Source organism: Vulpes vulpes, chromosome 4 (genome assembly GCF_048418805.1).
Source record: "Vulpes vulpes isolate BD-2025 chromosome 4, VulVul3, whole genome shotgun sequence".
NCBI classification, from domain to species: domain Eukaryota; kingdom Metazoa; phylum Chordata; class Mammalia; order Carnivora; family Canidae; genus Vulpes; species Vulpes vulpes.
Genome location: NC_132783.1, coordinates 47,711,221 through 47,738,233, shown reverse-complemented (window position 1 = coordinate 47,738,233; position 27,013 = coordinate 47,711,221). Strand labels below are relative to the sequence as shown.

Genomic DNA, 27,013 nt, shown 5'->3' with positions numbered 1-27,013 from the left:
CAACAGCCAATGTAAATGATCACTGAATGTTTGCAGTAAGGAGGTACCCTCGCCCTCCCGTGTGCTTAGTTTTCTACAGTCCCTCACTTTGATGGTGAAACAGGAAAATAAGGAAGGCATCTCAGTGATACGCATAACAGATTTACTCTTCCAGTCTTATGTGGGGGGTGTGGGGGTAGGGAGGGTGGAGGTGATATTACCAGCCTTTGGGAACGGGAGAGGGCAGCTGAACTCTACTTCTAAAAGCAACTTGTGGGAGGACTCTGGGGTCTTTTGGGAGTTAAGTGGTAAAATTATTTGGTTTCTTGGCTTTTCCCTAACTTTGGCTTATGAATCAGTATCTTTGGCTTTGTTAAATTAGTTACAGCTTTCCTTCTGCTTACCAGGTTTTTATTGCTCTTTTGTATTATAGGTTCGTTTTCTTAGCCTTTCCCCTGTTATTAGAGTAGGATTCATAATTAAAATACTTTGTAATCTACTCTTTCCAACAAGATACATATTTTAATTTTTTTCGTGCCAATAAGTATACTTCCACATCAACATTTTAATGACTACATAGGAATCTCTTTTTAGAGTTGTTATAAGCAGGATTGCAAAGAGCCCCCTTCTACCTAAAATTTGTGTCAGTCTTTCAATAAATTTAAAATGTGAGAAAATTATGAATCTTTTATTAAAATGTTTTCTTATTTCTGATAGTACGAAGATGTTTCCTTTTCTAATATAGACCTTACAGTATAAACATTCCAGTGTAAAATTTCCCCCCCAGATGGGAAATCCTACGTATGTTTCGTTCATACTTGTAAACGTGAGTTGTTATAAGCAGGATTGCAAAGAGCCCCCTTCTACCTAAAATTTGTGTCAGTCTTTCAATAAATTTAAAATGTGAGAAAATTATGAATCTTTTATTAAAATGTTTTCTTATTTCTGATAGTACGAAGATGTTTCCTTTTCTAATATAGACCTTACAGTATAAACATTCCAGTGTAAAATTTCTCCCCCAGATGGGAAATCCTACGTATGTTTCGTTCATACTACATACTGAGGCTGGACTAGAAATAGGAAAGGCACCCAATACATATTTGCTAATGAGACATATGCATTATAAATGAATTTTAATTATTTTATTTTAAAACTTCAAAGAGAAGGGGTCTGCTATGAAGGAAGCAGGATGTAATAAGTTTAAAATATTTTATTTTCATCATTTTTAGTTACTTTGAGGTTACTCAGGTCATAAAGTTAGTAGGATTGAGAACTAAATTTAAAAAGAAGGAAGCCAGCATGGCAGGGCAATGTATAGGCTTGCCAACACCCACCACACCTAGATAGCAAGCAGGGCTGAGGCATTTATGCTGGTGAACTTGTAACAAATGACTTTAAATATAAGATACCAACATATAATGCATTTATTTTGGAATTTAAGGATAAGCCTCCTATTATATAGAGATGATTTACATCTATTGCGATGAATTATGTGGTTGGATTAAATAAATATTATTTGCTTAATCTACTCCTGGGTTTTTCAAAGTGGAGTCTGCACATGATCTGTCTCAGAATCACATGGAATCTTGAATATTCACTTTCCTTGGCTCGCCTGAGACCTGTGGAATCAGAATCACTGAGTGGCCTGGGATTCTGCATATAACCAACTCTGCATATACACGTTACAATCTACCTGTCTTCTCTAGACTAAAATAGAAGAAACTGTTTGAGAAAGTCAAGTACACATCTAATATAAATTTGAAAAATCTAATGAATTTAGAATTAGTGATTAGGGAAATTCTGGTAAATTGATTTATATTTTATTGCTTTCTCATTCAATTATTACTCTCTAAGAATTCAACTAATTAGCTTACCATACAGAAAGTCAGGAAAAATTATAACTTTTTTTAAACTTCTCATTCTCTGATATGACCAGTGGCTAGAGGCATTAATTTGTGGTTTAAGAAATTAACACATGCAGACTTGTATACAACTGTTGAGTATTTTGCATCTCTGGCTTAGAATTTCAACTTTTTAACCCAACATATTTTAGATAATATTTTCCCTAAAATTGGTTTTAATTACAGACAAGCTCGATGTGTTGTGAAAATTTAAATCAAACATTGCTCGGATTAACAATTTATGCAAGAACATAGCAGTATGTGAGCTCTTGCCACAAAGCCTGAAACATAATAGGTATCAGTGAATGCATATCCTTGTCTCTCTAGCATCATTACTTTCCAAAAGTGGTGGTAAAGAGGGAAAATATTAAAACCATCTCAGTGATAGGGTCACCCTATAGGAATGAAATGTCTTACTATTTAAAAAGTAAAAACATTAGATCTTTCCAATAATATTAGGTAGCATATTTACCAAGTATTACTCGTAACATATAAATCCTAAGCTGTTGACATGAGGTATAGGTGCTTATAATTATCTCCACTTTAATAGTAAGTGAAGCACAATGAGATTATTTATAAAGTTATCCAGGATCAACTAAGTGGTAAATAGTAAAGCCTAATTTTGAACTCAGAAAATCTGTCTTTAGAGATCACATCTACTATGGTCTCCCATCAAAGATGTAGAACTATCACTACTATAATAGGAAGGCACTTTGCATGTAAAAGCTGATGAGGAATATGTATCATTTGATATATCTTAGTGATAACTAAGTTTTCATCTTCCTATTAAGTTTTGCATGTTAAATATTTCTAATAATTTATTTAAAAATACATGATACAGCTTTTTTGCAAGTGTTCTGGTTTGCCACCAGAACACAGGTGTGAAAACCACTACTTAACCTAAACCAAAATGGGAAAGGAAAAGACTCACATCAACATCGTCGTCATTGGACACGTAGCTATGGGCAAGTCTACCACTACTGGCCATCTGATCTACAAATGTGGTGGGGTCTACAAAAGAACTATCGAAAAATTTGAGAAGGAGGCTGCTAAGATGGGAAAAAGCTCCTTCAAGTATGCCTGGGTCTTGGATGAACTGAAAGCTGAACGTGAACGTGGTATCACCATTGATATCTCCCTGTGGAAATTTGAGACCAGCAAGTATTATGTGCCCCAGGACACAGAGACTTTATCAAAAACATGATTACAGGCACATCTCAGGCTGACTGTGCTGTCCTGATTGTTGCTGCTGGTGTTGGTAAATTTGAAGCGGGTATCTCCAAGAATGGGCAGACCCATGAGCAAGCCCTTCTGGCTTATGCACTGGGTATAAAACAACTAATTGCTGGTGTTAACAAAATGGATTCCACTGAACCACCTTACAGCCAGAAGAGATACGAGGAAATCGTTAAGGAAGTCAGCACCTACATTAAGAAAATTGGCTACAACCCCGACACAGTAGCATTTGTGCCAATTTCTGGTTAGAATGGTGACAACGTGCTGGAGCCAAGTGCTAAAGTGCCTTGGTTCAAGGGATGGAAAGTCACCCGTAATGATGGGAATGCCTGTGGAACCTGCTTGAAGCTCTAGATTGCAGTCTGCCACCAACTCGTCCAACTGATAAGCCCTTGTGTCTGTCTTTCCAGGACGTCTACAAAATTGGTGGTATTGGTACTGTCCCAGGGGGTCGAGTGGAGACTGGTGTTCTTAAGCCTGGCATGGTGGTCACCTCTGCTCCGGTCAGTGTTACAACTGAAGTCAAGTCTGTTGAAATGCACATGAAGCTTTGAGTGAGGCTCTTCCTGGAGACAATGTGGGCTTCAGTGTCTAGAAGTATCTGTCAAAGATGTTCGTCGTGGCAATATGGCTGGTGTCAGCAAAAATGACACACTAATGGAAGCAGCTGGCTTCACGGCTCAGGTGATTATCCTGAACCATCCAGGCCAGGTCAGTGCTGGATATGCACCTGTGCTGGGTTGTCACACAGCTCACCTTGCTTGCAAGTTTGCTGAGCTGAAGGAGAAGATAGATCGTCGTTCTGGAAAAAAGCTGGAAGATGGTCCCAAGTTCTTGAAACCTGGGGGTGCTGCCATTGTTGATATGGTTCCTGGCAAACCTATGTGTGTTGTGAGCTTCTCTGACTATCCTCCTCTGGGACGTTTTGCTGTTCGTGACATGAGACAGACGGTTGCTGTGGGCGTCATCAAAGCAGTGGACAAGAAGGCAGCTGGAGCTGGCAAAGTCACCAAGTCTGCCCAGAAAGCTCAGAAGGCTAAATGAATATTATCCCCAATACCTGCCACCCCAGTCTTAATCAGTAATGAAAGAATGGTCTCAAAACTGTTGCATCAATTGGCCATTTAAGTTTAATAGTAAAAGACTGGTTAATGATAACAATGCATCATAAAACCTTCAGAAGGAAAGGAGAATGTTTTGTGGACCTTGTTTTGTGTGTGTGTGTGTGTGCATGTGTGGCAGTTTTAAGTTATTAGTTTTTGAAATCAGTACTTTTTAATGGAAACAACTTGACCAAAAATCTGTCACAGAATTTTGAGACCCATTAAAACGAAAGTTTTTTAAGTAAAGAGACTGGTAGGAAGACAGCCCTAGGACCCAAACAATCTGGATTTAAATGCTGGCTTCATGATTTATTAGATCACTTAAACTTTGAGTCTTAATTTTCTCATCTGCAAATAGGAATGATATTTACTCATACCATTATACTCATACCATTACCGTACAGAGTAGAGATGATCTATATATTAGTGCTCATTGAACTCATTGCACTGAGTCAAATACAACTATTATAATTTAATGTATAGGTTGTTACCCTGAAATGGTTATGAAAATTTCTCTATTTTATGTGAGACATATATTATATGATTATAATAATTATATAAGTATAATTTCTAATATCAAAATCATTAAAATATCTGTTTTATGTTTAAATCTTTAAGTATCATAAATACTTAATATTTTGTTTAATCTCCTCATTTTTTGGATAGAAGACTTTGGCTGGACTCTCCCACAGATCCTTAAACTCTTACTCTTTCTTCTTTTCAGCAAACTTACTTGATAACATGCTTTTGCGAAGTTCAGGAAAATTAAATGTGGGCACCAAGAAAGAGGATGGTGAGAGTACAGTCCCCACCCCTCGTCCAAAGATCTTGCGTTGCAAATGCCACCACCATTGTCCAGAAGACTCAGTCAACAACATTTGCAGGTTGGTCATAAATGTTTTAACAAAAGGTTTTAACCTAGGTTTAACAAAAAGTCATACTTTTTTGACTACAAAATTGTAGGCTGATGTTACCCAAGAACACATTTTGAGGAATAGTGCCTAACTCCTTAACTCTCAGAGCTGTACCTGTGCTTAGAAAAATATTAAATTGCATTTTGTCCTGAAATGGCATTCTGAGATTCTTCTTCCTTTCTGCAAATATATCACATATGCACATCAACATAGAACACAGGTCCCGAGCTTGGGACAAGTGTCAAGGACAAAACCCATTTTTTTTCCCAAAAGACCCTATCCCCAAAATAAATTCAACAGCAGAGGGTGTCAAATGTGTGAGGATTTTTATTAGTTTTAACCATTCATCCTGTCATTGGTGGTCAATATTTTAGAAAGAACACCTGAGTTGTTAGGAATATTCATTGACTCTGGGAAGCAGTGTAGTGATAGAGCTTATGTGAGTCCACCAGATGGTAGGAAAGACATTGTCAGAGTATTAGAGAATAAACTCCTTAGTGAATAATCATATTTGTATCAAAACTTTATTTGGAACTGGACTATTTACCTCTTTCTTTCTAATGCATCTTAATGCAGCTACATCCATTTTGCTAGGCACTCTAGCCTATATTTACACCCCTCATGAAACAGTGGGTAAAGAGGCATAGCCTAATAAGGCCAGTGTGCCCAGGGAGACATAGCAGAGTAACCAGACAAGTGCAGATCTCAAGAGTTAAGATGTCAGAAAAGCAGTATGTCTTTCAAGAAATAGGCCCAAATGGGAACATGGGCTGCTAGGTTTGAAGTCCATGCAGAATATCTGAGCAATAATTTAGGGCCTATTTACCCAGGAAGGAGCATAAAGCTGAGCTGAATGCTTTTTTTTTTCTTCTTCCTGAGAAAGAAGGCATATCCTGTGTATGTAGCTCAAGAAATATATATTAACTGAACGATATGGGGGAATGATAGGTATATTCATAAATACATATCTCCTTTAATCAGCAAAACAACTAAGCATGGTAGGGTATGCTTATTTCTTATCATTAGACATAAGGAATTCAGGGCCCAGAGAAGTCCAGTAACTTGGCTCTTATGTGGAGAACAAAGTTGGGATCATGGAGTCTTGTGCCATGGTAAAATGATTCCAGAACTCAGATGGTATTTACTGGGAAATACCACCTGTTTGTAATAAATGGTAAAGGTATCAGGAAAATGTCAAAGTTTTCTGAAAAATAGAAAATTATCAGGAAGAAACATATTAGGTGGATATTTTACTATTTTGTCTGAGTCTGTAGTAATTAAGAATAAATCTGTGTGTGTCATTGGAGCTATAGTTCTGGTGGTCACATGTGCAAACTTTGCAAAATTATCCCAACTTTAAATATTCTGTCCTAATTTCCTTATAGGACATTGGAGTGTCCTAAGTTGATTTGGAAGAAAGTGTTCAGACAGGGTTAACTGCAGGACAGATTCTTTGCGTGGGAAGGAGAAGTTTGGCATATTCAAAGAAGACTGGTTTTCCTAAAGTGCAGGGAGCAGGTGGAGGTGTGGCTATAGTTGAGCCTGGAGCTAGGAAAGATTATCCATGGCCTGGCCGACTTTATTAAGAATGTTCGTCTTATTCTGGAAGCATTGGGAGGCCAGTGATGGGGATTTGTTTAAGCAGGAGTAGCAGTGGTATTAATGTGGATTTAGGAAAGACAGTTCATGTAAGAGAACATGATCTTGGACTAGGGTGGTGCTGGTGCAAGAGGGAAGTGAATGTGTTGGGGAATTATTTAGAAGGAAAGTTTTATTTTGATGAACTGGTTTCACAAATTGCTTGATGTACATTTAGATGCACAGTGTAGGCTTTTAATGAAAGAAGACAGAGAGAAGTAATTAAGTTCCAATCTGGACATACTGAGTTTAAGGTTTTTTTTTTTTTTAAGATTTTATTTATTTATTCATGAGAGACACAGAGACAGAGAGGCAGAGACGCAGGCAGAGGGAGAAGTAGACTCCATGCAGGGAGCCGGACATGGGACTGGATCCAGGGTCTCCAGGATCACACCCTGGGCTGTGAAGGCAGCACTAAACCGCTGAACCACCCAGGCTGCCCAAGTTTAAGGTTTTTGACCCCCCACAAATGGAGATACCAAAGAGTAGGCCATGGGATATGGATTTGCAGCTAAGATGAGTTTGGGGGAAGAGTCTAGAGTGAGCAGAAGATGAGTCAGTTTTTGCTGTGAAATAAATGGTGTCAAAATCACAGTGACTTACAGCTAAAGACATTCATATTTTCATTCCTAGGTCTGCAAATGGGCTGCAGCTGTGCTGGGCCCTGCTGGATTGGGTGGGCTTGGCATTGGACTGTTTGCTTGAGCTTAGGCCAGTTCCACATGTTTGTCCACCCTTCTTAGAGTAGAAGCTATCCAGGGCTTCTTACTTGACTGTGAGGGAGCAGTATCTTAAAACTTGTACTTGTGGGATGTCCCCTAACATTCCATTTTCCAAACCAAGTGATTTGGTATCAAGTCAAGCTCAACTTCAGAGAGAAGCCATGGCTAGAGTGGTGCATGAAAAATTGAGTATAGTAATAAAATAATCCAATAGACCAGAGTAGGACTGAGCCTTGAGACATTTAATGCTTGGGTCAAGGAGGCTCTTCCCAGAAGATCCAGAATGAACATAGAACAGTGAGTATGGTATCATTGAAACCAAGTTTACAGAGGGAGGAAGTAAGGTCAGCTGTGTTAGAAGCTGTTAGAGGTCAAGTAGTGTAAGAACCAAAACACAGCAGTCAGATTTATTGACCTTGATAATTGCAGTTAAGAAATATTTATTCCAAAGTCCTTAATTCTTGACCATCAGCCAACCCTTGAAATGGTTCTCAAAGGAGCGAATATTCACTCTTGAGTAAAATGAACATCTTTTTTGCTAACAAGATGTTAACTCCAGTTGAGTCTCCTAGGAGCTGAGGTCAGTTGCGTGAATCACAGGGGCTACTTTGTTCCTGGGCCTAAGACCTAGAATAAATTCAGTCCTCCATTACTATAAGCCCATGATCTACTTTTTGACTTCCAAACATCAGTACCTGTCATGCTGTCTCTGGTGAAATACATACACACACCCCAACACCCAATCAGCTGCACTGATACTTTTCTAAAGCACGATAAAAATGAATTACTAGAGAATAGATTTAAAAATACTTGCAAATTGCATACTTATTTTTTTCTATTTTTCTATTATAGAGATTCAGCAGAGCTAAATTTATGGTTATACAAGTTTCCATTTCTGTATTAATTCCTCACAGACCAGTAGGAAGCAGTTTGCTGACCTGCAGAGGAACACACTTGGAATGATGTTGCATTCAGTCTCTTGCACTCCTAGGTAGAACAGTTCTGAAGACCAGGGTATGCTTTGTTGAGGCTTAGATAAGGGCTCATCTGGGCTGTGTGGCCTGAGGTCTCATAATAGGTAGTGCTTAGCCAATCTGAGTTGGCCAGTCTCTGGTTCATTACCACTCTCATATTCCTGGACAGAATAGTCTAAAAAAGTGGCCGGAATCAGGAGTGCTTCATACTTAAAAGAGATTCTCAAATCCCACCTGATAATTCAGAAAACATGTACAAAGTTTAGAGTGTTTTTAAGCTCTTCATAAGTACCATTGATCACATCACTAGTCAACACTAAGGCCAGACTCAGTCTTGGCCTTGATTCCTATCAGGTGCAGGTATGTCTGCTTCCAAAACCCATGCCGTTTCCCGTGCCTCGTGGCATACATGATAGAGAATGTAGTGAAAATATGCTGAATAAAGTATTAGAAACTTTTTTAATATCCACAACTCAAAGGAAGGGGTGAAGCCATTATTTTATCTCTCTTAAGGGAATATCTATCTTCTAAATATCTTTCTAGCTGTTACTTTACATTGTGAATCCTTCCCATTCCATTTTCAGATTTATTCCTAGGACGTTAGACTATCACTGTACCCCTGAACGCTGCAAAATCTCCTGTAATGACTCTTCATGTGACTTTCACCATGCCATGTGTTTTGTGAAGCTTATAAATTATTTTTGGTTTGTTGGGGTGCCGGGGTGGCTCAGTTGGTTAAGCTTCTGCCTTTGCCTCAGGTCATGATCCCGGGGTCCTGGGACACCCCTTCCACCCCTCCAGGAGAGCCAGCTTCTCCTCCCTTTGCCCCTCCCCCTTGCTCATGCTCGCTCTCTTTCTCCCTCTCTTTCTCTCATGTATAAATAAAATCCTTAAAAAATAGTATTTTGCTTTGTTGCAGATAATATGCACTTGAAATGATTCTCTAACCTTTCTGCTTGTCCTCCAGCTACATATTTGATTTCTGTCTGAATTGATGACTTATGGGACATTGACTTTTCTCCAGGGCTTCTCTCCTCCTGCATACCCTCTTTGTATTTTTAGCTCTACCCTCTTTGCAGACAAGGGAGTGTTTTTTTAAGGCTTGAATTTACTCTCTCTGATTTCTTTATATTTCCCAGGACATTGTCAGAAACACTTGCCAACAGCTTAACCAGCTTTTCTTATTCTCTTTTTTGATCCTTATGAGTGTCTTTCCATACATTCAGATTTTGAGTAAGGGGAACTCATAAATAAGGAGAAATTAATCTTTTTAGAGTTAACATACTGTATCACTTTTTCTAGCCCCATGAATTCCTAATGTCAGAGAATCAAGGTGACTTTCTTTCTGATAATTCCTGAATTTTACTTTTGATGAGACATAGAAGTTATACATATATATGTTCTAAATGGGAAGGAAAGGAATTTTTAAAAATCACATGGGTATTGTTGGCTCATATTGTTTAAATTTCTAAGGGACAGCTTTTTTATTTATTGCCTTCAGTGTTTACGTGCTTTAGATTTCCACAGCAATTTCCGTAAATTGGCTAAAAAGCCCCAAAGAATTCAGAGCAAGGGCTATTCAGAGGCAGTCTTTCTTCCATGACAATATTCATGCATTTGACCTTAGTCTATCAAAGAGATTTATCATTGGCCCTTCCTAGTCATTCATTAGTATATTTGAACGTTGCTGGTGTAGTTCTTATAAACTGAGGTATTTTGGATCACTTGAGGTTATAAACTGAGTAAACCATTCTAAGGGTGTTGGTGATAACTGGAGGGCTAATGTGTGGTAGAATGGTGCTGCCATTGATACAGAGAGACAAACCCACAATCATGGCTAATGCCATGCTCAGAGCTTTCTTCCCCTGACCTTTTAGGGCTACGTTGCCATATCTGTCTTGGATGCTGAGCAAGCATGTGTATGAGAAGAAGATGGAGATACGATTTAGTACTTTATTTCTTAGCACTCGCAGTAGTGGTTGGTGACTTATTAGGAATCTGCTGGCATTCGTCACCCTAACTTGTGAAGACAGTAAAGACTGTTTATAAATAGTTCAGTATGTCAGGGTTCTTGTTTTCCAGCTTTGGCCCCAGGCGAGGATAGTGCAAAGCGTGGGGATGCAAGCAAGAGGTCCTAGACTCAAGGCCTAATTATCTTACTGTTTGTTATGCCACCATATACATGTTTATTAGACCCCCTAACTTTAGTTTCCTCATTTGGAAAATAGAAATAATATCACTTTCTTTTCATTGTTGTTGAGAGGGTTAAATGAGATCGAATAAGTAAATTTTTTAAATCTGGAAAACCATATGGAAATTTAGAGTTTTGTTTCTTTGCTTTCCATGATCTTGTTAAAACCCCCTTTTTCTGTTGTTCATCCTCACCCCACCCCCAGTGTAAGCCCTGGCTGCTTACCAAAGCTTGATGTTTCCATATGACAGACCAGCCCCAAAGCAGAGGGACAAATGATAGAACATTAGCTCACTTATGCTGTGCTGATCCAAGCTCTTACCTGTCTTTCTTTTGGTCTGTTAGTAAGAGGTTTATTTCACTTGGAGCAAATAGAACCAGCATAAATGTTTACCTGGATGGGGCCAAACCCCTGCTGGGCCTCTTATTTGCTGTAAGGCCCTTGAAAAATTGCTCAGAGTTCTCTAAACCTCATTTAAAGATGAGAATAATAACTGTCTTCCTCACAGAGTCATTTTTCTGGATTTGGGGAGGTGATGCCTACAGAGGACCAAAGCAAGTGTTTAGTCATTGGTATATATGGTTATTAATGGCATATGTTATATGGAAACTTTGGCTTCTTCTTTCTCAACAAGTTTCTAGACTGAGAAGATATTACCAAATATTTTATAGTCTACATCAAATTTCATAAAAGGACGTTTTGGAATGCTCTTAGCAGATTGTAACCTGTAAAGATCATCAACTTTCTCCTTGTATGTAATAAAACAAATGGTAAACATGTTCCTTTCCTTGTAGACACACACACACACACACACACACACACACACACTTACTTTGCCTGTTTGGTCTTTAGCACAGATGGATATTGTTTCACAATGATTGAAGAAGATGATTCTGGGATGCCTGTGGTCACTTCTGGATGTCTAGGACTAGAAGGCTCAGATTTTCAGTGCCGGGTAAGGAAGAGAACTTGATTCTACTTTGTAACCTTTCGTTACTAGCTCTCAAGCAGTCAGGTTTCAAGTTAGATAAAACAATTGCTTTTCTTCACTAGCCTATTTTTAGTAAGTTGGAGAATGATTTGAAAATTCTCTTAGTGGGCCAACTTCATTTCAACTTCATTTCAAAATCAACTATTTTTCTATTTGCTGTTAACTTCTTGATTAGTGACTCACTAGATTATCTTGCTCAGATTCCAGTTAAATTAATTGCATTAATCCAAGCCTTACTCCTCAGTTTATAACTGTGTTTCCTGGTTATTAAAATGTAATAGTGGTTTTGTTGAAATGCAAAAGCTGCAGTAAGATAATACATGGGCATTGAAGAGACATTTTCTAATAGAAGGTGTTATTTTCAGGATGTTTGAGGAAAATTATCAGAATTTTAAGTGAGTTCTATACATAGTGTTAGATCTCTGAAAAGTTTTAGATTATGTGACTTTGAAATTTAGGGGAATCTGCTAATATCAGTTTGGGTTTAACTTTAGGATACCCCCATTCCTCATCAAAGAAGATCAATTGAATGCTGTACAGAACGGAATGAATGTAATAAAGATCTACACCCTACATTGCCTCCACTGAAAAATAGAGGTAAGGAGAGGGAAGCTTGGGGGCTGGAAGCATTTTAGGCACAAAGGAAATAAAAACTAGAATTGCTCTGTGTTTTCTAAATGAATGTACCTGTATCATTTTCCACTGCTGGGGCAGGGGACCGAGGCAAAGTGATATGATTCAAAGACATGGGCAAGTAAGTAGTTCTTGGAAAAGTAGTCATCTGTGGCTTCATGCTTGAGAATCTTATTTCTTTAACTTCTCCCCTCTTCTCTGTAAAAACTAGAGGTCCTAGAGCTTTGTAGTAGGTTTAAGGAGCAGAGAGGAGGGAGACAGTGTCATATGCTTACCTCTAAGTGTCACTCAGAAGTTGTACTTCACTCAAAAAATGCCATTAGGCTAACATGCATTTAAAGAAAAAAAAAAGGGACTGAGTTGGATTATTTGCCAGATGCATTTCCTTTTGTCTGGGCTAGAGCAACTGCATTTTAGTAAATCATATATCAATATACTGATAGAAGGAGGAAGATCTCTAGAGAATTTAATTCTAAAACTTATGCATTTAAGTGTGGCTCACTGAAAAAGACAAGTATTGCAACCTGAAAGACTTTTTGTTAAACACTGCTCCCATGTTTCCTTTCTTCTCCTTGGCTCTCTCCACGAGATAAATGACTAGAATTGTCACAGAGTCCTGAGGCCTAAGTCTTATATAAGTGGTTTAAAATGATTTCTCATGATTGATTTTACTTCTTGAGAAAATCTTCCTAACAAGATATAATGACATCTCTTGGTTTTGATGATAATATGTTATAGTACTTGTTTCTGCTGAAGCCTATAAAGCATGAAAGGATTGATTCATAATAATTCACATAAAACATTCAGTTTTTTAAATATATTGCCAGTCAGCATAGTAGGTGTTAGGGATACAGAAATATATGCAGAAAATTCCTGCTCTCAAGACATGTACACTGGGATGTGAGAAATATGTAAATAATTAAATTATATTCAGTCAGGAATAAGTTAGGAACACCTGGGTGGCTCAGTCAGTTGAGTATCTGCCTTTGGCTTGGGTCATGATCCCAGGGTCCTGGGATTGAGCCCTACATCAGGCTCCCCTCTCAGCAGGGAGTCTGCTTTTTTCTCTCTCCCTGCTTGTGCGGTCTCTCTTTCTCTCTCTCTGTCAAATAAATAAATAAAATCTTTAAAAGAAAGGAGTATCTTAGTAGAGTTATATTGTAAAGTACAGTAAGGACATAAATGAGTGAGTGGTTTACTCTGCCTGGGGTGGGAGATGTCAAAAAAGCTTCATAGAAGTGACACTTGAACAAGACTTTAAGAATGAACAGGAGTTCCCTAAGGGGGTAAGACAGGAATACAAATTTTTAAAAATTATAATGGCTGGCATAAGCCAAGCATTATGTTCAGTGTCACATTAGTTAACCCATCTGAGTCCTGCAACAATCCTAAGAGGTACTTAGAATTATTTCTTGTTTAGAGATGAAGAAATTGCAGCACAGGGCAGTTACTTAATTCTCTCAGAGTTGCACAGTCTCTTAGTAGCAGTGTCTAAACAGAGGCAGTAGTAAATGTGAGAGGTTTGCTTTGAAATGCTTGAGAAGCATTTGCAAAATACAGGCGTAGCAAACAGCATGGCTGGTTGGAGAAAATCTCATAATTGTTGTCTAAAACTTCATTATTTAAAGTAGGTCTGTAGATCAGCTCATTAGTATCACTTGGAACTCATTATAAATTTGGAATCTCAGGGTGCCTGGCTGCTTCAGTTAGTTAGGTGTCTGGCTCTGCATTTTGGTCAGGTCATGATCTCAGGGTTTGAGATGGAGCCTGGTATGGGACTCTGTGCTGAGAGTGGAGCCTGCTTAAGATCCTCCCCCTTCCTTCCCCTCTGTCCCTGCCCCTCAACTCACACTCAAATAAGTGAAATGAATGAATGAATTAATTAATTAATTTAATTAATGTGGAATCTCTGGCCCCACTCCCAGACTGCTAAACTTACTTTTAAAGACTATTCCTCAGTGATTTGTATGCACATTAAAGTTTGGGTAATACTTTTGGTAGAAAAAAGACAGTATCTATATGTGAATATAGGTAGCGGCCCTTGTGTCTCACCCTGTGAGTTTGATAACACCTTGTTAGAGAAGTGTGCTGGTGTCAAATTGCTGTAAAGTTGTAAACGTTTACTTTCTGGTTTTGTAGGTATTTCCTTGTGAACCAGTTGCAGAAAGTTGGTGGTCTGTTGACACTATTTTGAATAGCACTAGTATAGGGGCTTATGTATTGGGAATGGGAGAGGGAGGAGGGTGAGAAATGACTGGAAACGAAAACAGAAGTGCTAGATTTTAGGATCTCTTCCCTCAAGGAGAAAAGGTTGTTCACATGGAAATGAAGGTGCCTGTCCTAGAAGTTGCAGTAAGGTTTAGGAAAGTTCTGACTCTTCCTTTTGCAGAAAGGGCTGCAGTGTGAGTATTGTCCTGTAGATGGAGCCAGATTCTAGTTAGCACTATAGTGCTAGTGAGGCAGATGAGGGAATGTTCTCTGAGGAGGTTGAGAATGTAGGGACTTTTAAAAATAGAATAAGTCTCTAGAGAACTGAGTGAAAGGATTTTGAATAGAAAGGCAGCAGCATAATCCTTGTTTTAGAGCAGTATGGGAAGGAGGATGCAGGAATGGCTGGTACATAATACTGAAAATCATACAAGATAGTAGACTTGGGTGGAATTTAGTGGCATTAAAGTTTACTGCTTTGAACTTTGAAAATCCCATGTAGGACGACGTAGGTGAGTTCTTTGTATATTCCACCTCACCCTTCCGATGCAGTCATTTTGGGGTCCAATAAAAGTCACTGCAGGCTGCAGTCTGAGAGTACTGGCATTTTATAACATAGCTCTACCATAAAGCTGTGACCTTTTTTTTCTTTTTTTCTTCCCCTTTAACCTTCACCAGATACACTGAGATGACCAGTGGTTTAAAAAAAGAATGGGATGGGACAAAGTTTTGGGTGGACGCATCCCCTGGGTCCTGCAGACTCATTTCTTAATGGGAAGGGGCATGGTTGGAGGGACCCTCTAAAATTCAGAGCCGAGGCTGATTGTCTGGCCAAAGACCATGGAAATCATCTTCATACTTGTAATATTTGCTAATGAGAATGGGGCGCTTATTTACTATGGCTCTTTTCTGAGTACTTTACATATGCAAATTTACTGAATCTTCATAACCTGATAAGGAAGGCATTGTGGTTATTATCCCCATTCACAGATAGGGAAGCTGAGGAACAGTGAGTTAAGTACTGTGTGAAGGTGACCCTTACTAAAGTATGTAGTAGAGAGAGGAAATGGGCCAATGGTGTCATCTTATGGCATCTTCTGCAGAGAGCTCTGAATAACATTCTCAAAAAAAAAAAAAATGTTTCACCTATGTAAAAGTTAGGAAACTCTAAATAATGGTTATAGCACCCAGTAATCAATAAGCAGAATTACCTTAAAGCCTTCTGTTTATTATATCTGATTTGCTTTATTTAATTTGTTAAATTAGCATTTTCTTTATTCTTAGAATATGGTATTAGAGGGTTACCACCTCACTCCTGTGTGTTGGCACGTGCTGGCTCATTCTTCCTCTCCCTTACTTCTAAATTAATATTTACTAAGTCCCACTTGTCTTCAAATTTTAGCTGCATCAGAATTCACCTGGAGGGCTTGTTAAAATACAGATTACTGGCCCAACCCAGAGTTTGATTCAGTATATCTGAGCGGACCCCAGTAATTTGCATTTCCAGGAGTTCCCAGGTGTTGCTAATGCTGTTGGTCCAGAAACCACACTTCGAGACTCCTTTTACTAGACCTTGCCTAGTAGATTATTATGTATTGTTACAGCAGATTTGTTATAAATCTGTATGTTAGATTACGAGAAAGCAGAGATTATGTAGAGACTCTGTTACCAAAGGCTGAGATATCCAGCTCACCATTTTTGTTGTTGCTGTTGCTTATATAATTGCTCTTCCAAAAAAGTTAAATGATTAACCTTATCTCAAAACATCAGTATTACTAGGTGCTACATAATAAGTAGGTGAGGTTTCATTATTAGAGATTAGAGAAGTACTAAGTGTAGGGGTAAAAACCTACAAATAAACTGTCCTTATTAAAAACAAACAAAATCCTTTCTACTAATCTGGAGTTTTCTCAGACTCTTTTTTTTTTTTTTAAACTTAGGTACATTTAGCAGGAAATTAGGGATACACAATCATATGCAACAAGTATTTATCAGCATTTATTTATGTCCTTGAAATTTTATTTGTCATCTTTTGTGTTGAAAAAGTTGAAGGGTGGCCAGAATACAGTTTAACTTCTTTTATGAATACTGGTCTTTTGCTTATTCCCTTTCAGCACCAGAAATGCAGAACACCCTAGGATAACGTTCTTCCTCTTGAAGAAGAAAATCAGGAGAGCTATTAGATCAAATGCAGCACTTTCACATAAACAGTAAATATGATCTGGGAAGCCCTGTAACATTGCAGCTGGTGCTAAGAGTAGGAAGCGATGTCTGTTTTGATGGAGAGGCTTATCTGGTGAGGTGGCAGTGCCTTGGAGTCTGGCTCCCTGCCTGCAGGATTGGAGATCAGGGCACCAGAGTGTTGGAGGAATAATGTATATCTGGACTCTCAGCATCAGATGGTTTCACCAAGATACTGTGAGTAAAATGCTCTCCTCAAATTGTGTGTAGGCAGGAGAAATTGATGAGATTCCTCTCTCCCTTCAAATTACTTGTTATGGTTACTTATTTTTGTTTAATTTTTAAAAAATGAGCACTTAAAGAAGTGATTGGTGTTGAGATGAACAGAAGCTATTGCTTTATTCTCTAGTTTTAAAATCAAATTTATACGATTTTTTGAAATAGATATGTTTATGTGTTAAAATACATGTATCAGAAGCAGCATTCTGTTTTGAAATATGGTAACCTCAATGTAGTTTTGTTGGACCCTGGCTCACGGGAGCCAACGTGTCCAACGTGTCCCGGTGGACGCCCCAGAGACTCAGACCCCAGACAGGCAGATGCAACTAGCAAGAGGGTTTTATTGAACGTTTGCGCAAACGGGCTCTCCGCCTCAGAGGTGGAAGAGCCCCGATTGGCAATTACAGGCATCTTTTAAAGGCAGAAACTGCGGGATTAGCATAGCATTCGGGTTATGACATTGGTCTATTTGAAGGTCAATATGAGCATGTTCAGGGACTTTCCCGTCAGGGCGTTGGGGGGGGGGGGGGGGTTCTTGGAAAAACCACAAAACGTTCGTTGATTAAGATCCAGGAAGGCACCTGGGTGTGGACTGCCTCTGGGTTAGGCCTGGTCCTACATTTTCACGGGGGGGTGGGGTTTCTTCATTCCCTCCTCTTTGTTTGGGCTGATTTTAACCTTAAAATCTTAGGGAACATTTATTTCTTCAGTTTGGAGGGCCCGATATTGTTGAGTTAGTACCAGAGCTTGGGTAATGGACAATCTTTCTCGGATGAACTGGAGCAGCCGGTTGAGGATGCAGGGGCCGAAAGTTAGCAGCAGGAGCAGGATAACTAGAGGGCCCATAATGGTAGAGATTAGGGTGGTCATCCAGGGAGACTGGTTAAACCAGCCTTCAAACCAGCCCTGCTGGGCCTCCCGGTCCCTTTGTCTTTTATTTAGCCTATCCCTGAGTTTGGCCATGGAGTCCCTGATGACTCCAGAGTGGTCTGCATAGAAACAGCATTCTTCTCCCAGGGCCGCACACAGTCCTCACTCTTTCAGGAGTAGTAAATCCAAGCCTCTCCTGTTTTGAAGTCCTACTTCTGAAAGTGAGGTGAGGGACTGTTCTAACTTAGAAACGGACTGCTCTAGTGCCCGTAGATCCTCATCTACAGCTGCCTGGAGTTCTAAATAACGTCGTGAGCCCTGGATCAGAGCAGCTGCGCCAGTACCCACCCCAGTTGCGACCCCTAGTCCCAGCATAACGGCTAGGGTTAGGGAGACAGGCTGGCGCCAAAAACGGGTGTGGCGCTCCCTGCGGCTGGGGCCGGGGCTGTTGGTTTAGCAGGAGCTCTTTGACCCCCTAGGACCATGTTGGGCCCGATCGCCACGGGGTCTGGGGATTCTATTTTTAGTTTAATTTTGAATGTAAAACCATCATCTGTTCTTTCTTTGTATAGCCTGAGTCCCCATGAGTATCCATTGGCCCAGTTAGTAGCCCTTTTTCCGGGTTCAGTGAAGGATATCCGTAGGGGATGACACCACCCTTGGCAGGACCCATGATTAAGGGTTTTCCATTTGTTAAACGCCGGGTGAGTATAGTTAGCCTTGACAGTGATGTAATCCCAGGAGGAGGAGGGCCTCCATTCTGTGTCTCCCGTAGTCTCGCACCCCCAATTTTTACAATAGAAGTGTTCCCCCCCTCCACAGGTGGAATTTAGCCTGCGATCTCTGTGGTACCCGGGACAGACATAAAAGGGAAGAGTGCTTAGCATGGCCCTTCTGTCAGACGTGCCACATCCTCCCCATGGGTCTAATCCCAGTCGCCCTGGAGGGCTTTCTCGGTTGGGGGCCCTAGAGGTGTCGAAGTATCCCTCTAGGTCCCATGGGCTGGGGGCCCCTATGGTTAGCTTGCATAAGTCAGGATATAGGTTAGGCCACCAGGTTCCCACGGGAGCAGGCTTAGTTGTGGACCAGACCTCGTCACCCCCAGACGTTAGTACCTGCCAGGTTAACCTTTTGGGGGTATGAGGGTTACCTTTGGCGGGGGTGAAGAGCGCTAGGAGAGGTAGGAATATAACAATTGTCACTGAACAATTTTTGAAAGTCTTATCTTGAGCGGGTTTTGGGTGCGATGGAGCTTTCATTGGGGTGGCTCGCCGGGTCCGTCCTGGCTGGCGTCAGCGGTGCTCGTTGATGGGGCGTGCTTGATGTGTGAGGCATGGACCCAAGCAGCAATGCCGTCTACTTTTAGGGCGGTTGGGGTGGTTAGTAGTACAGTGTATGGGCCCTTCCAGCGGGGCTCAAGGGTCCTGGACTGATGTCTCCTGACGTAGACGGAGTCACCGGCCTGGAACGGGTGTGGGTCGGTTGTGTCTCTGGGGCGGTAGACAGCTGCAAGGGGTTTCCAGATCTGGCGCTGGATAATCTGGTGCGCCTTTAGCCTGTCCTGTAAACCCGGAGTGTTAGCAAGAGGTCAATAGCAGAGTCTAGCAAGTCCGTCACTGGTGGGGGACCTCCATAGAGAATCTCGTAAGGAGTTAGCCCATGGCACGCGGGAGTGTTCCGGACTTGGAACAGGACCATGGGGAGGAGTTGGACCCAGTCTCTAGTGCCAGTCTCCAATGTCAATTTGGTTAGGGTCTCTTTAATTGTTTTATTTATTCTTTCTACCTGCCCTGAGCTCTGGGGTCTATATGCGCAATGTAATTTCCAATTTATCCCCAGTAATCTGGCCACCAACTGACTTACCTGGGAGACGAAGGCAGGGCCATTGTCCGACCCTATTACCTTGGGCAGTCCAAACCGGGGGAAAATTTCTTCTAGGATTTTCTTGACAACCACCTGGGCAGTTTCTCGTTTGGTGGGGAAGGCTTCTGTCCATCCTCCTGTGGGCCTAGTGCAGCGGCTCGTGCTGTTTCATCGGCCATCCTGTTCCCCTCTGCTACTGGGTCGTTGCCTCGCTGATGCCCAGGACAGTGAATTATACTCAATTTTCTCGGCAGAAAAAGGGAATGGAGAAGATCTAGTATTTCTTCTCTGTTCTTGATGTTTTTACCTGCAGAGGTCAGGAGGCCCCTTCTTCGGTATATTTCTCCATGAACATGGGCAGTTGCAAAAGCGTACCTGCTGTCAGTATAAATGTTGACCTTTTTGTCCTTAGCCTTTTTTAGGGCCTGAGTTAGGGCTATAAGCTCTGCCCTTTGAGCTGACCATTTCGTAGAAAGCTACTCCCCTCAGTGTATCAGGTTGCTTCAGCATCTGGCAAAGGCTGGTCCGTCAAGTCCCCTCTGGTGCCATGGACTTCGGCTAGGATCTGGTGGCAATCATGCATTACCAGGAAGGGGGACTCAGTTTCTGGAAGCAAGGTGGCTGGGTTTAGGGATGTAGCCGTTCCGAACCGTATCCGCTCGGAATTCAGTAATATGGCCTGATAATGGGTGACCCGAGCGTTTGAGAGCCATCGATCAGGGGGCTGGCGGATGACTGTCTCTATGGCGTGGGGGGCCACCACAGTGAGGGGCTGGCCAAAGGTCAACTTATCTGAGTCTTTTACCAGGACTGCCACAGCCGCTATTATTCGGAGACATGGGGGCCATCCTGCAGCCACGCTGTCTAATTTTTTTTTTGAAAAATATGCCACGGGCCTTTTCCAGGGTCCCAGTTTCTGAGTTAGGACCCCTTTGGCTATTCCTTGGTGTTCATCAGCATATAGCATAAATGGCTTGGTTACATCTGGGGGGGGGGGGGGGGGCTCAGGGCAGGGGTGGTCAATAAGGCCCTTTTTATTTTGTCCAAAGCCAATTGTTGCTCCTTTCCCCAGTGGTAGGGGGTGTTGGATTTCGTGAGAGGATATAGGGGAGCCGCCAGCTCTGCAAACCCGGGTACCCAGAGGCGGCAGAACCCGGCACTGCCGAGGAAGTCTCGTAGCCCTCTGGCATCAGTGGGTGCTGGGATCAGGGCTACAGCCTTTTTGCGGCCCTTCGTCAGCCACCTCTGGCCTCCTTCCAGGAGATATCCCAGATAGGTCACTCGTCTCTGGCCTATTTGGGCCTTTTTGGCGGAGGCCCTATACCCCAGTCCTCCCAGTCTCTCGAGCAGGGCCCCCGTACCTTTTACACAATCCTGTTCTGTCTTAGCTGCTAGGAGCAAATCATCCACGTACTACAGGAGAACAAGGTCTGGATGGCCAACTCGGAAGTCTGCCAAGTCCTGATGCAAGGCTTTGTCGAACAAGGTGGGGGAGTTTTTGAATCCCTGTGGTAGCCTTGTCCAAGTGAGTTGTCCTGAGAATCCCGTCTCAGGATCTTTCCATTCAAAGGCAAAAATAGGCTGGCTTTGAGAGCTTAACTTTAGGCAAAAGAATGCATCTTTTAGATAGAGCTCAAGGGTCCTTCTGCCTCAGTTAAAACTGAATGTTGAGCTCCCATATCAGCCAGGAAGGTCACTGGTTGGCCCCCCACTTTAAGGGTTATCCGAGGTTCGGGGGGGGGCTCCTCGCCCTGACACCCCTAATCTTCATCCTCTAGGGACAGAACGGGAATGGGCTTCTTCTTAGGTCCCTGCGTTTGGCCCTTCTTTGGACAATCTTTAACCCAATGTCCTTTTTCCTTGCAGTAGGCACACTGGTCTCCTTCAGCCCGTGGTTTTCTTTTGTCTCCCAGGTCCTTACTCTGTCCTGACTTACTCTGCCCTGAGCCCTGTACTACGGTGGCCAGTATCCCAGTCAGTTCTTTATTGCGTTTTTTTATCTCTTTTATCCTCTCGTTCCTCTTGCTCTTTACGGATCCTTTCCTCCCTTTCCTCTGGGGTCTCTCTCTTGTTAAAAATCTTTTCTGCCTCTTTCACTAAGCCCTGTAAGGTGTATCCCTGAAGTCCCTCCAACCGTTGTAACTTATTACAAATATCCGAGGCCGATTGTCCGATGAAGGACATGATTACATCTGGTTGTCGATCTTCGGCCAAGGGGTCAAAGGGGGTGTACATGCGGTAGCCTTCCATTAATCTTTCCAGAAAACCTGCCAGCGTCTCATCTTTTCCCTACACTTTAGCACGTACCTTTGCCAAATTGGTGGGGCGTCGCCCTGCCCCTCTGAGACCCGCTAGGAGTACCTGGCGATAGAGACGGAGCCGCTCCCTACCAGCAGCAGTGTCGTAGTCCCAGGTCGGGCGAACCAAGGGGAAAAGGTCCTCGATTTCATTAGGCAGCTGGGGCGGCCTCCCATCCGCCCCCGGGACGTTTTTCCGAGCTTCAAGGTAGACGCGCTGTCTGTCCTCCGTGGTGAGGAGAGTCTGCAGGAGCTGTTGCAGGCATCCCAGGTCGGCTGGTGGGTCAACAGAATTGACTCAATTAACCCGGTTAGCGCCTGGGGGTCTTGGGAGAACGTGGGGTTATGAGTTTTCCAGTTGTAAAGGTCAGAGGCAGAGAACGGCCAGGATTGCATCTGGCCGCCTACTGATCGGAGCGGACGTGCCCGGGAGGTCCAGACGTCTTCCGACTCTCCCCGTGCTCTCGTCGAAAGCGGAGGCAACTGGAGAGCGGGGGTGAAGCGAGGGGTCGCCTCTCTACCCCAGTAGAGTTGGGGGACGGAGCTGAGGGAGCGGGGAGGGGTAGGGGCCTCCGGGTGGGGCAATGGGGGTTGGGTATAAGGGGGAGGGGAGGAGTCCAAGAGAAGGAGACTGTCCTGGTCCCCTGGGAGCACAGGTGGCTCCTTAGGCTTTGGTTCAGGAAATTTTAGGGGGCAAAGGGTGGAGCTGGAGGAAGGATGGGGAATAAGGGGAGTGACGCAGGGAGGGGGTGGGGGACTCGGCCCGGTCCCCCCTGAGAAGGGGTGAAGCATTTTATCCAGGGGGGGTGGGTTTTTAGCGAGATCCTCCCATACTATGATGTGCGGCACCTGATCAGGGTGTCCACTGGGTCCTGGCTGAAAGACCAGGGCCTTCACCTGCAAGATAATGTCAATATTAAAAGTTCCGTTCCTGGGCCACCCGACGTTGAAAGCCGGCCACTCTGGGGAGCAGGAGGTGACCCATCTTCGTCTTCTGACTTCGACCGAAAGGTTGTGTGTCCGGCCGGCGACTTCTCTCCAGTGATCTAGAGCGAGGCTTAAGGGGTGGTTACAGTCTGCCCCATGGGTGTAGAGAAGAGGTGAGCGGGGAGGAAGAGGACAGAGAGAAAGACACAGAACAGACAGACGCACACGAATGACAGGACTGGCCGCGCGGCGTTTACGGATGGGAGCGGTCGCGAACAACGACCCTCCCTGAAGAGAAGGGAGAGCCGGGCTCCCTCCTTCTTCCAGATTACTCCAGAGTCAGACTCCGGAGCGGGACCAGGGGTCTCAGGGCACGTCTGCCTCCCCCGCTGGTCCAAAAATAGAAAACAGAGTCCTGCAGGCACAATTCGGACCCAGCCAGTCAGACAAACGGACGAGACAGATATGACATTAGCGAGCTCGGTCTTACCTCCTACTGGTTTTAGGATTGAGCCTGGGGCGTCTCGGATCCTGGACGAGCCCCCAAATGTTGGACCCTGGCTCACGGGAGCCAGCGTGTCCCGGTGGACGCCCCAGAGACTCAGACCCCAGACAGGCAGATGCAACTAGCAAGAGGGTTTATTGAATGTTTGCTCAAACGGGCACCTCAGAGGTGGAAGAGCCCCGATTGGCAATTACAGGCATCTTTTAAAGGCAAAAACCGCAGGATTAGCATAGCATTCGGGTTATGACATGATTGGTTGAAGGTCAATATGAGCATGTTCAGGGACTTTCCAGTCAGGGCGGTGGGGTGGGGGGTTTCTTATCTCGGAAAAACCACAGAACGTTTTTCGTTGCTTAAGTTCCAGGAAGGCACCTGGGTGTGAACTGCCTCTGGGTTAGGCCTGGTCCTACATTTTCACGGGGGGTGGGGGTGGGTGGGGTGGGTGGGGGGGGTGTTCTTCAGTTTAAGTCAAATTATAGTACAGAATTTCCAAAGTTAAATTTTATCTTATTCTCCTACTCAGGTAAGAAATATATCTGGAGCAGTTTATAGATTTGCTTTAAAATGCTATTCCTGGGCCTCCCGAGTGGCTCAGTGGTTTAGCGCCGCCTTCAGCCCAGGGTGTGATCCTGGAGACCTGGGATCGAATCCCGCGTCCGGCTCCCTGCATGGAGCCTGCTTCTCCCTCTGCCTGTGTCTCTGCCTCTCTCTCTGTGTGTGTCTCTCATGAATAAATAAATAAAATCTTAAAAACAAAAAAAAAAGAAACCATTGGTGATTCTTCCTTGTTTCTAAGAGTGAACCAGGCTTCCCTGGAGGGTTCTCTGTTCTACTTCCTTGAGCAGTTGGAGTGACAGTGCAGGTAAAAATCTGCTGCCCTGGGGAGAACTGTGTGCTCTGTTCTTTTCCTGATAGGAATCTGGAAGTGTTCGCTTTCCAAGACTGGCAGTGACTTGAATGTTTACATTGTTAATGTTCTGAGCACAGGTAATGGCAGATTAAAACATGACCAGCATGACCAACAGAAACAAAAGGTTTATTGATAAGGATCACCTATTCATAACAGAAGACAGCAGGCAGTAGATGAGGCTGCAGGGAATAGGGTTATTGGGGCAAAGAAAAGGAAAATAGGAGGTAATGCTAGCCTTAGGGGAAAAAAAGTGCTTGATGGTTAAGGAAAGAATCCCTTAGATCCTTTCTAGTCTCATTGCTCTCATAAATCACAAATCTAATAAGATGGGAAATATAGATATATAAATTCAGAATATATTCTGCACTTAAATGGAAAGTAAAAGACAGTGAGGCTGAGAGTTTTAGTACAATTAATCACTTGAATGAAAAAGTTTGGGGCATCTGGGTGGCTCAGTCGGTTAAGCACCTGCCATTGGCTCAGGTCATAATCTCAGGTCCTGGGGTGGAGTCCTGCATCATGCTCCCTGCTCAGTGGGGAATTTGCTTCTCCCTCTTTCTCTGCCCCTCCCTCTGCTCATGCTCTCTCTCTCTCTTTCACTTTCACTCTCTCTCAAATAAAAAAAAATCTTAAAGTGTTCTGCATGCAAATTCTGATAATATATTGTACTTAAGTAGTTAGTTCTTCTAGTTTAATTGAGTATCCAGCATTCTCTTCATTTTTTTGCAGACTAGGCTTTTTGCTTTATTATCCTTAACATTGGAAACACATTTTATACTAAATTTCCAGCAACAGTATTTGTACACCTGCATAGGTATAAACATAGTGAATTATGCTCTCACTGGCAGAGGTATTGTGCTCACCTGGGGTTTATTACATATAGCCTAATGGAGGGAAATTTTGCTCAACAAATCATTATGTAAAAATCTTGGCCTCTTTAATTTTAAGAGTTTACAAATTATTTTCAAGATTTCCTAAGCAATACTTTTCAGACAATGCATGTGCTACATTATATGATTTCTGTGGGTATTAAAGCCTGAATAGTTTTTGGACCTGTCCTGTAGTGTGTGAGGTTCCTGAACTCCTTTTTATCTGGACCATTGGCAACATTTCTCAAGTTGTTAACATAAAATTGCTTTTTGGGGAGCCTGGATGGCTCAGTCGGTTAAGCATCTGCCTTTGGCTTAGGTCATGATCCCAGGGTCTCCGGTAGGAAGCCTGCTTCTCCTTCTCCCTCTGCCTGCCACTCATCCTGCTTGTGCTTTCCCTCTCCCTCTCTGTCAAATCAGTTAATAAAATCTTAAAAAAAAACCCAAACAGCTGCTTTTCTTCAGTGGTCTCTTATCTAGTCTTTTCAGGTGCAGACTACTTCCATTAATATTTTGCAAGTAATATAATTCATAAATAGTTATACATATGTTTTAGGCTGATGAGCAAATTATCACATTAATCATAACAGAATTTGGACAAGAAATTAATATAAAGATCTGTGGATTTTAATTTATAACAAAAAATCCAAATATTTCTAAGTTAGATATACTTTCAGTTTATGTGTTCATGTTAATTTCCTCATTTCGATAATTTTATTACCATTTGTGAAACAGTCTTTGTTCTTAGGAAGTGCATTTTGAAGTGTTTATGGGTAAGGACATTATGTCTGTAACTTCAAATGATCTACAAATTGTACATTTAAATAAATAGAAACAGGAATGCAAATATATATACATGTATATATATAGGGTTTTTTTTAAGATTTATTTGTTCATGAGACACAGAGAGAGAGAGGCACAGACACAGGCAGAGGGAGAAGCAGGCTCTATTCCATGCAGGGAACCCGACATGGGACTTGATCCCGGGTCTCCAGGATCACACCCTGGGCTGAAGGCAGCACTAAACCGCTGAGCCACCTGGGCTGCCATATATATACACACACATACACACGCATATATATGTGTGTATGTGTGTGTATGTATATATGTACACATATGCACACGCGTGCGCGAACACATATGTATGGACAGACATACAGACACCCATACTGAGAGAGCAAGATAATTATAAAGCAAATATGGTAAAATTTTAAAAATGTGAGATCTCTGTGAAGGGCACATTAGATTTCTTTATCCTGACAGGTTTTCTGTAAGATGAAATTATTTGACAATAATTAAAACATTCGCTTACATTGATGGTGAAATAGAAGCTATTGTAATCTTTTTTTTTTAAGTTTTTTTTTTAATTTTTATTTATTTACAATAGTCACAGAGAGAGAGAGAGAGAGAGAGAGAGAGAGAGAGAGAGAGGCAGAGACATAGGCAGAGGGAGAAGCAGGCTCCATGCACCGGGAGCCCAACGTGGGATTCAATCTCGGGTCTCCAGGATCGCGCCCTGAGCCAAAGGCAGGCGCTAAACCACTGCGCCACCCAGGGATCCCTGTTGTAATCTTTTTTAAAGGACATTTTGACAAAATGTATGAAAAGCCTTAAAATATATATTTTTTGACCTAATAGTTCTAGGAATCTAGATTAAGGAAATAATCATTGACATGAGCAGTGATGTATGTGCAAGAATGTTCACAGAATTTTATATTTCGGCAAAGATATGTTATAGAAAAATCTTTACGGTCTTCCAAATAAGATTATCAGAAGATTAACTTTCTAATTAGGATGTGTCTGTATATACTGTGTGGTCTT

The 27,013-nt window shown here is 42.2% G+C and overlaps 1 protein-coding gene and 1 pseudogene across 17 annotated transcripts in view; both read left to right on the top strand.

Annotated features, from left to right (window-relative positions):
• BMPR1B (bone morphogenetic protein receptor type 1B) overlaps positions 1-27,013 on the top strand; it is a 399,506-nt gene that overhangs the window by 344,108 nt on the left and 28,385 nt on the right. For 6 of the 17 annotated variants that reach the window (XM_072755609.1, XM_026015621.2, XM_072755607.1 and 3 more), the window contains 3 exons: positions 4,944-5,103; positions 11,512-11,614; positions 12,145-12,247. In XM_072755609.1, coding sequence (XP_072611710.1) covers positions 4,961-5,103; positions 11,512-11,614; positions 12,145-12,247 — 349 coding nt within the window. In that variant the 5' untranslated portion in view covers positions 4,944-4,960. Of the gene's footprint in view, positions 1-3,540; positions 3,620-3,686; positions 3,828-4,943; positions 5,104-11,511; positions 11,615-12,144; positions 12,248-27,013 lie in introns of those variants that run through there. The other 11 variants (XM_072755616.1, XM_026015622.2, XM_072755617.1 and 8 more) reach the window with 7 other exon arrangements.
• LOC140598591 (elongation factor 1-alpha 1 pseudogene) lies at positions 2,781-4,219 on the top strand (annotated as a pseudogene).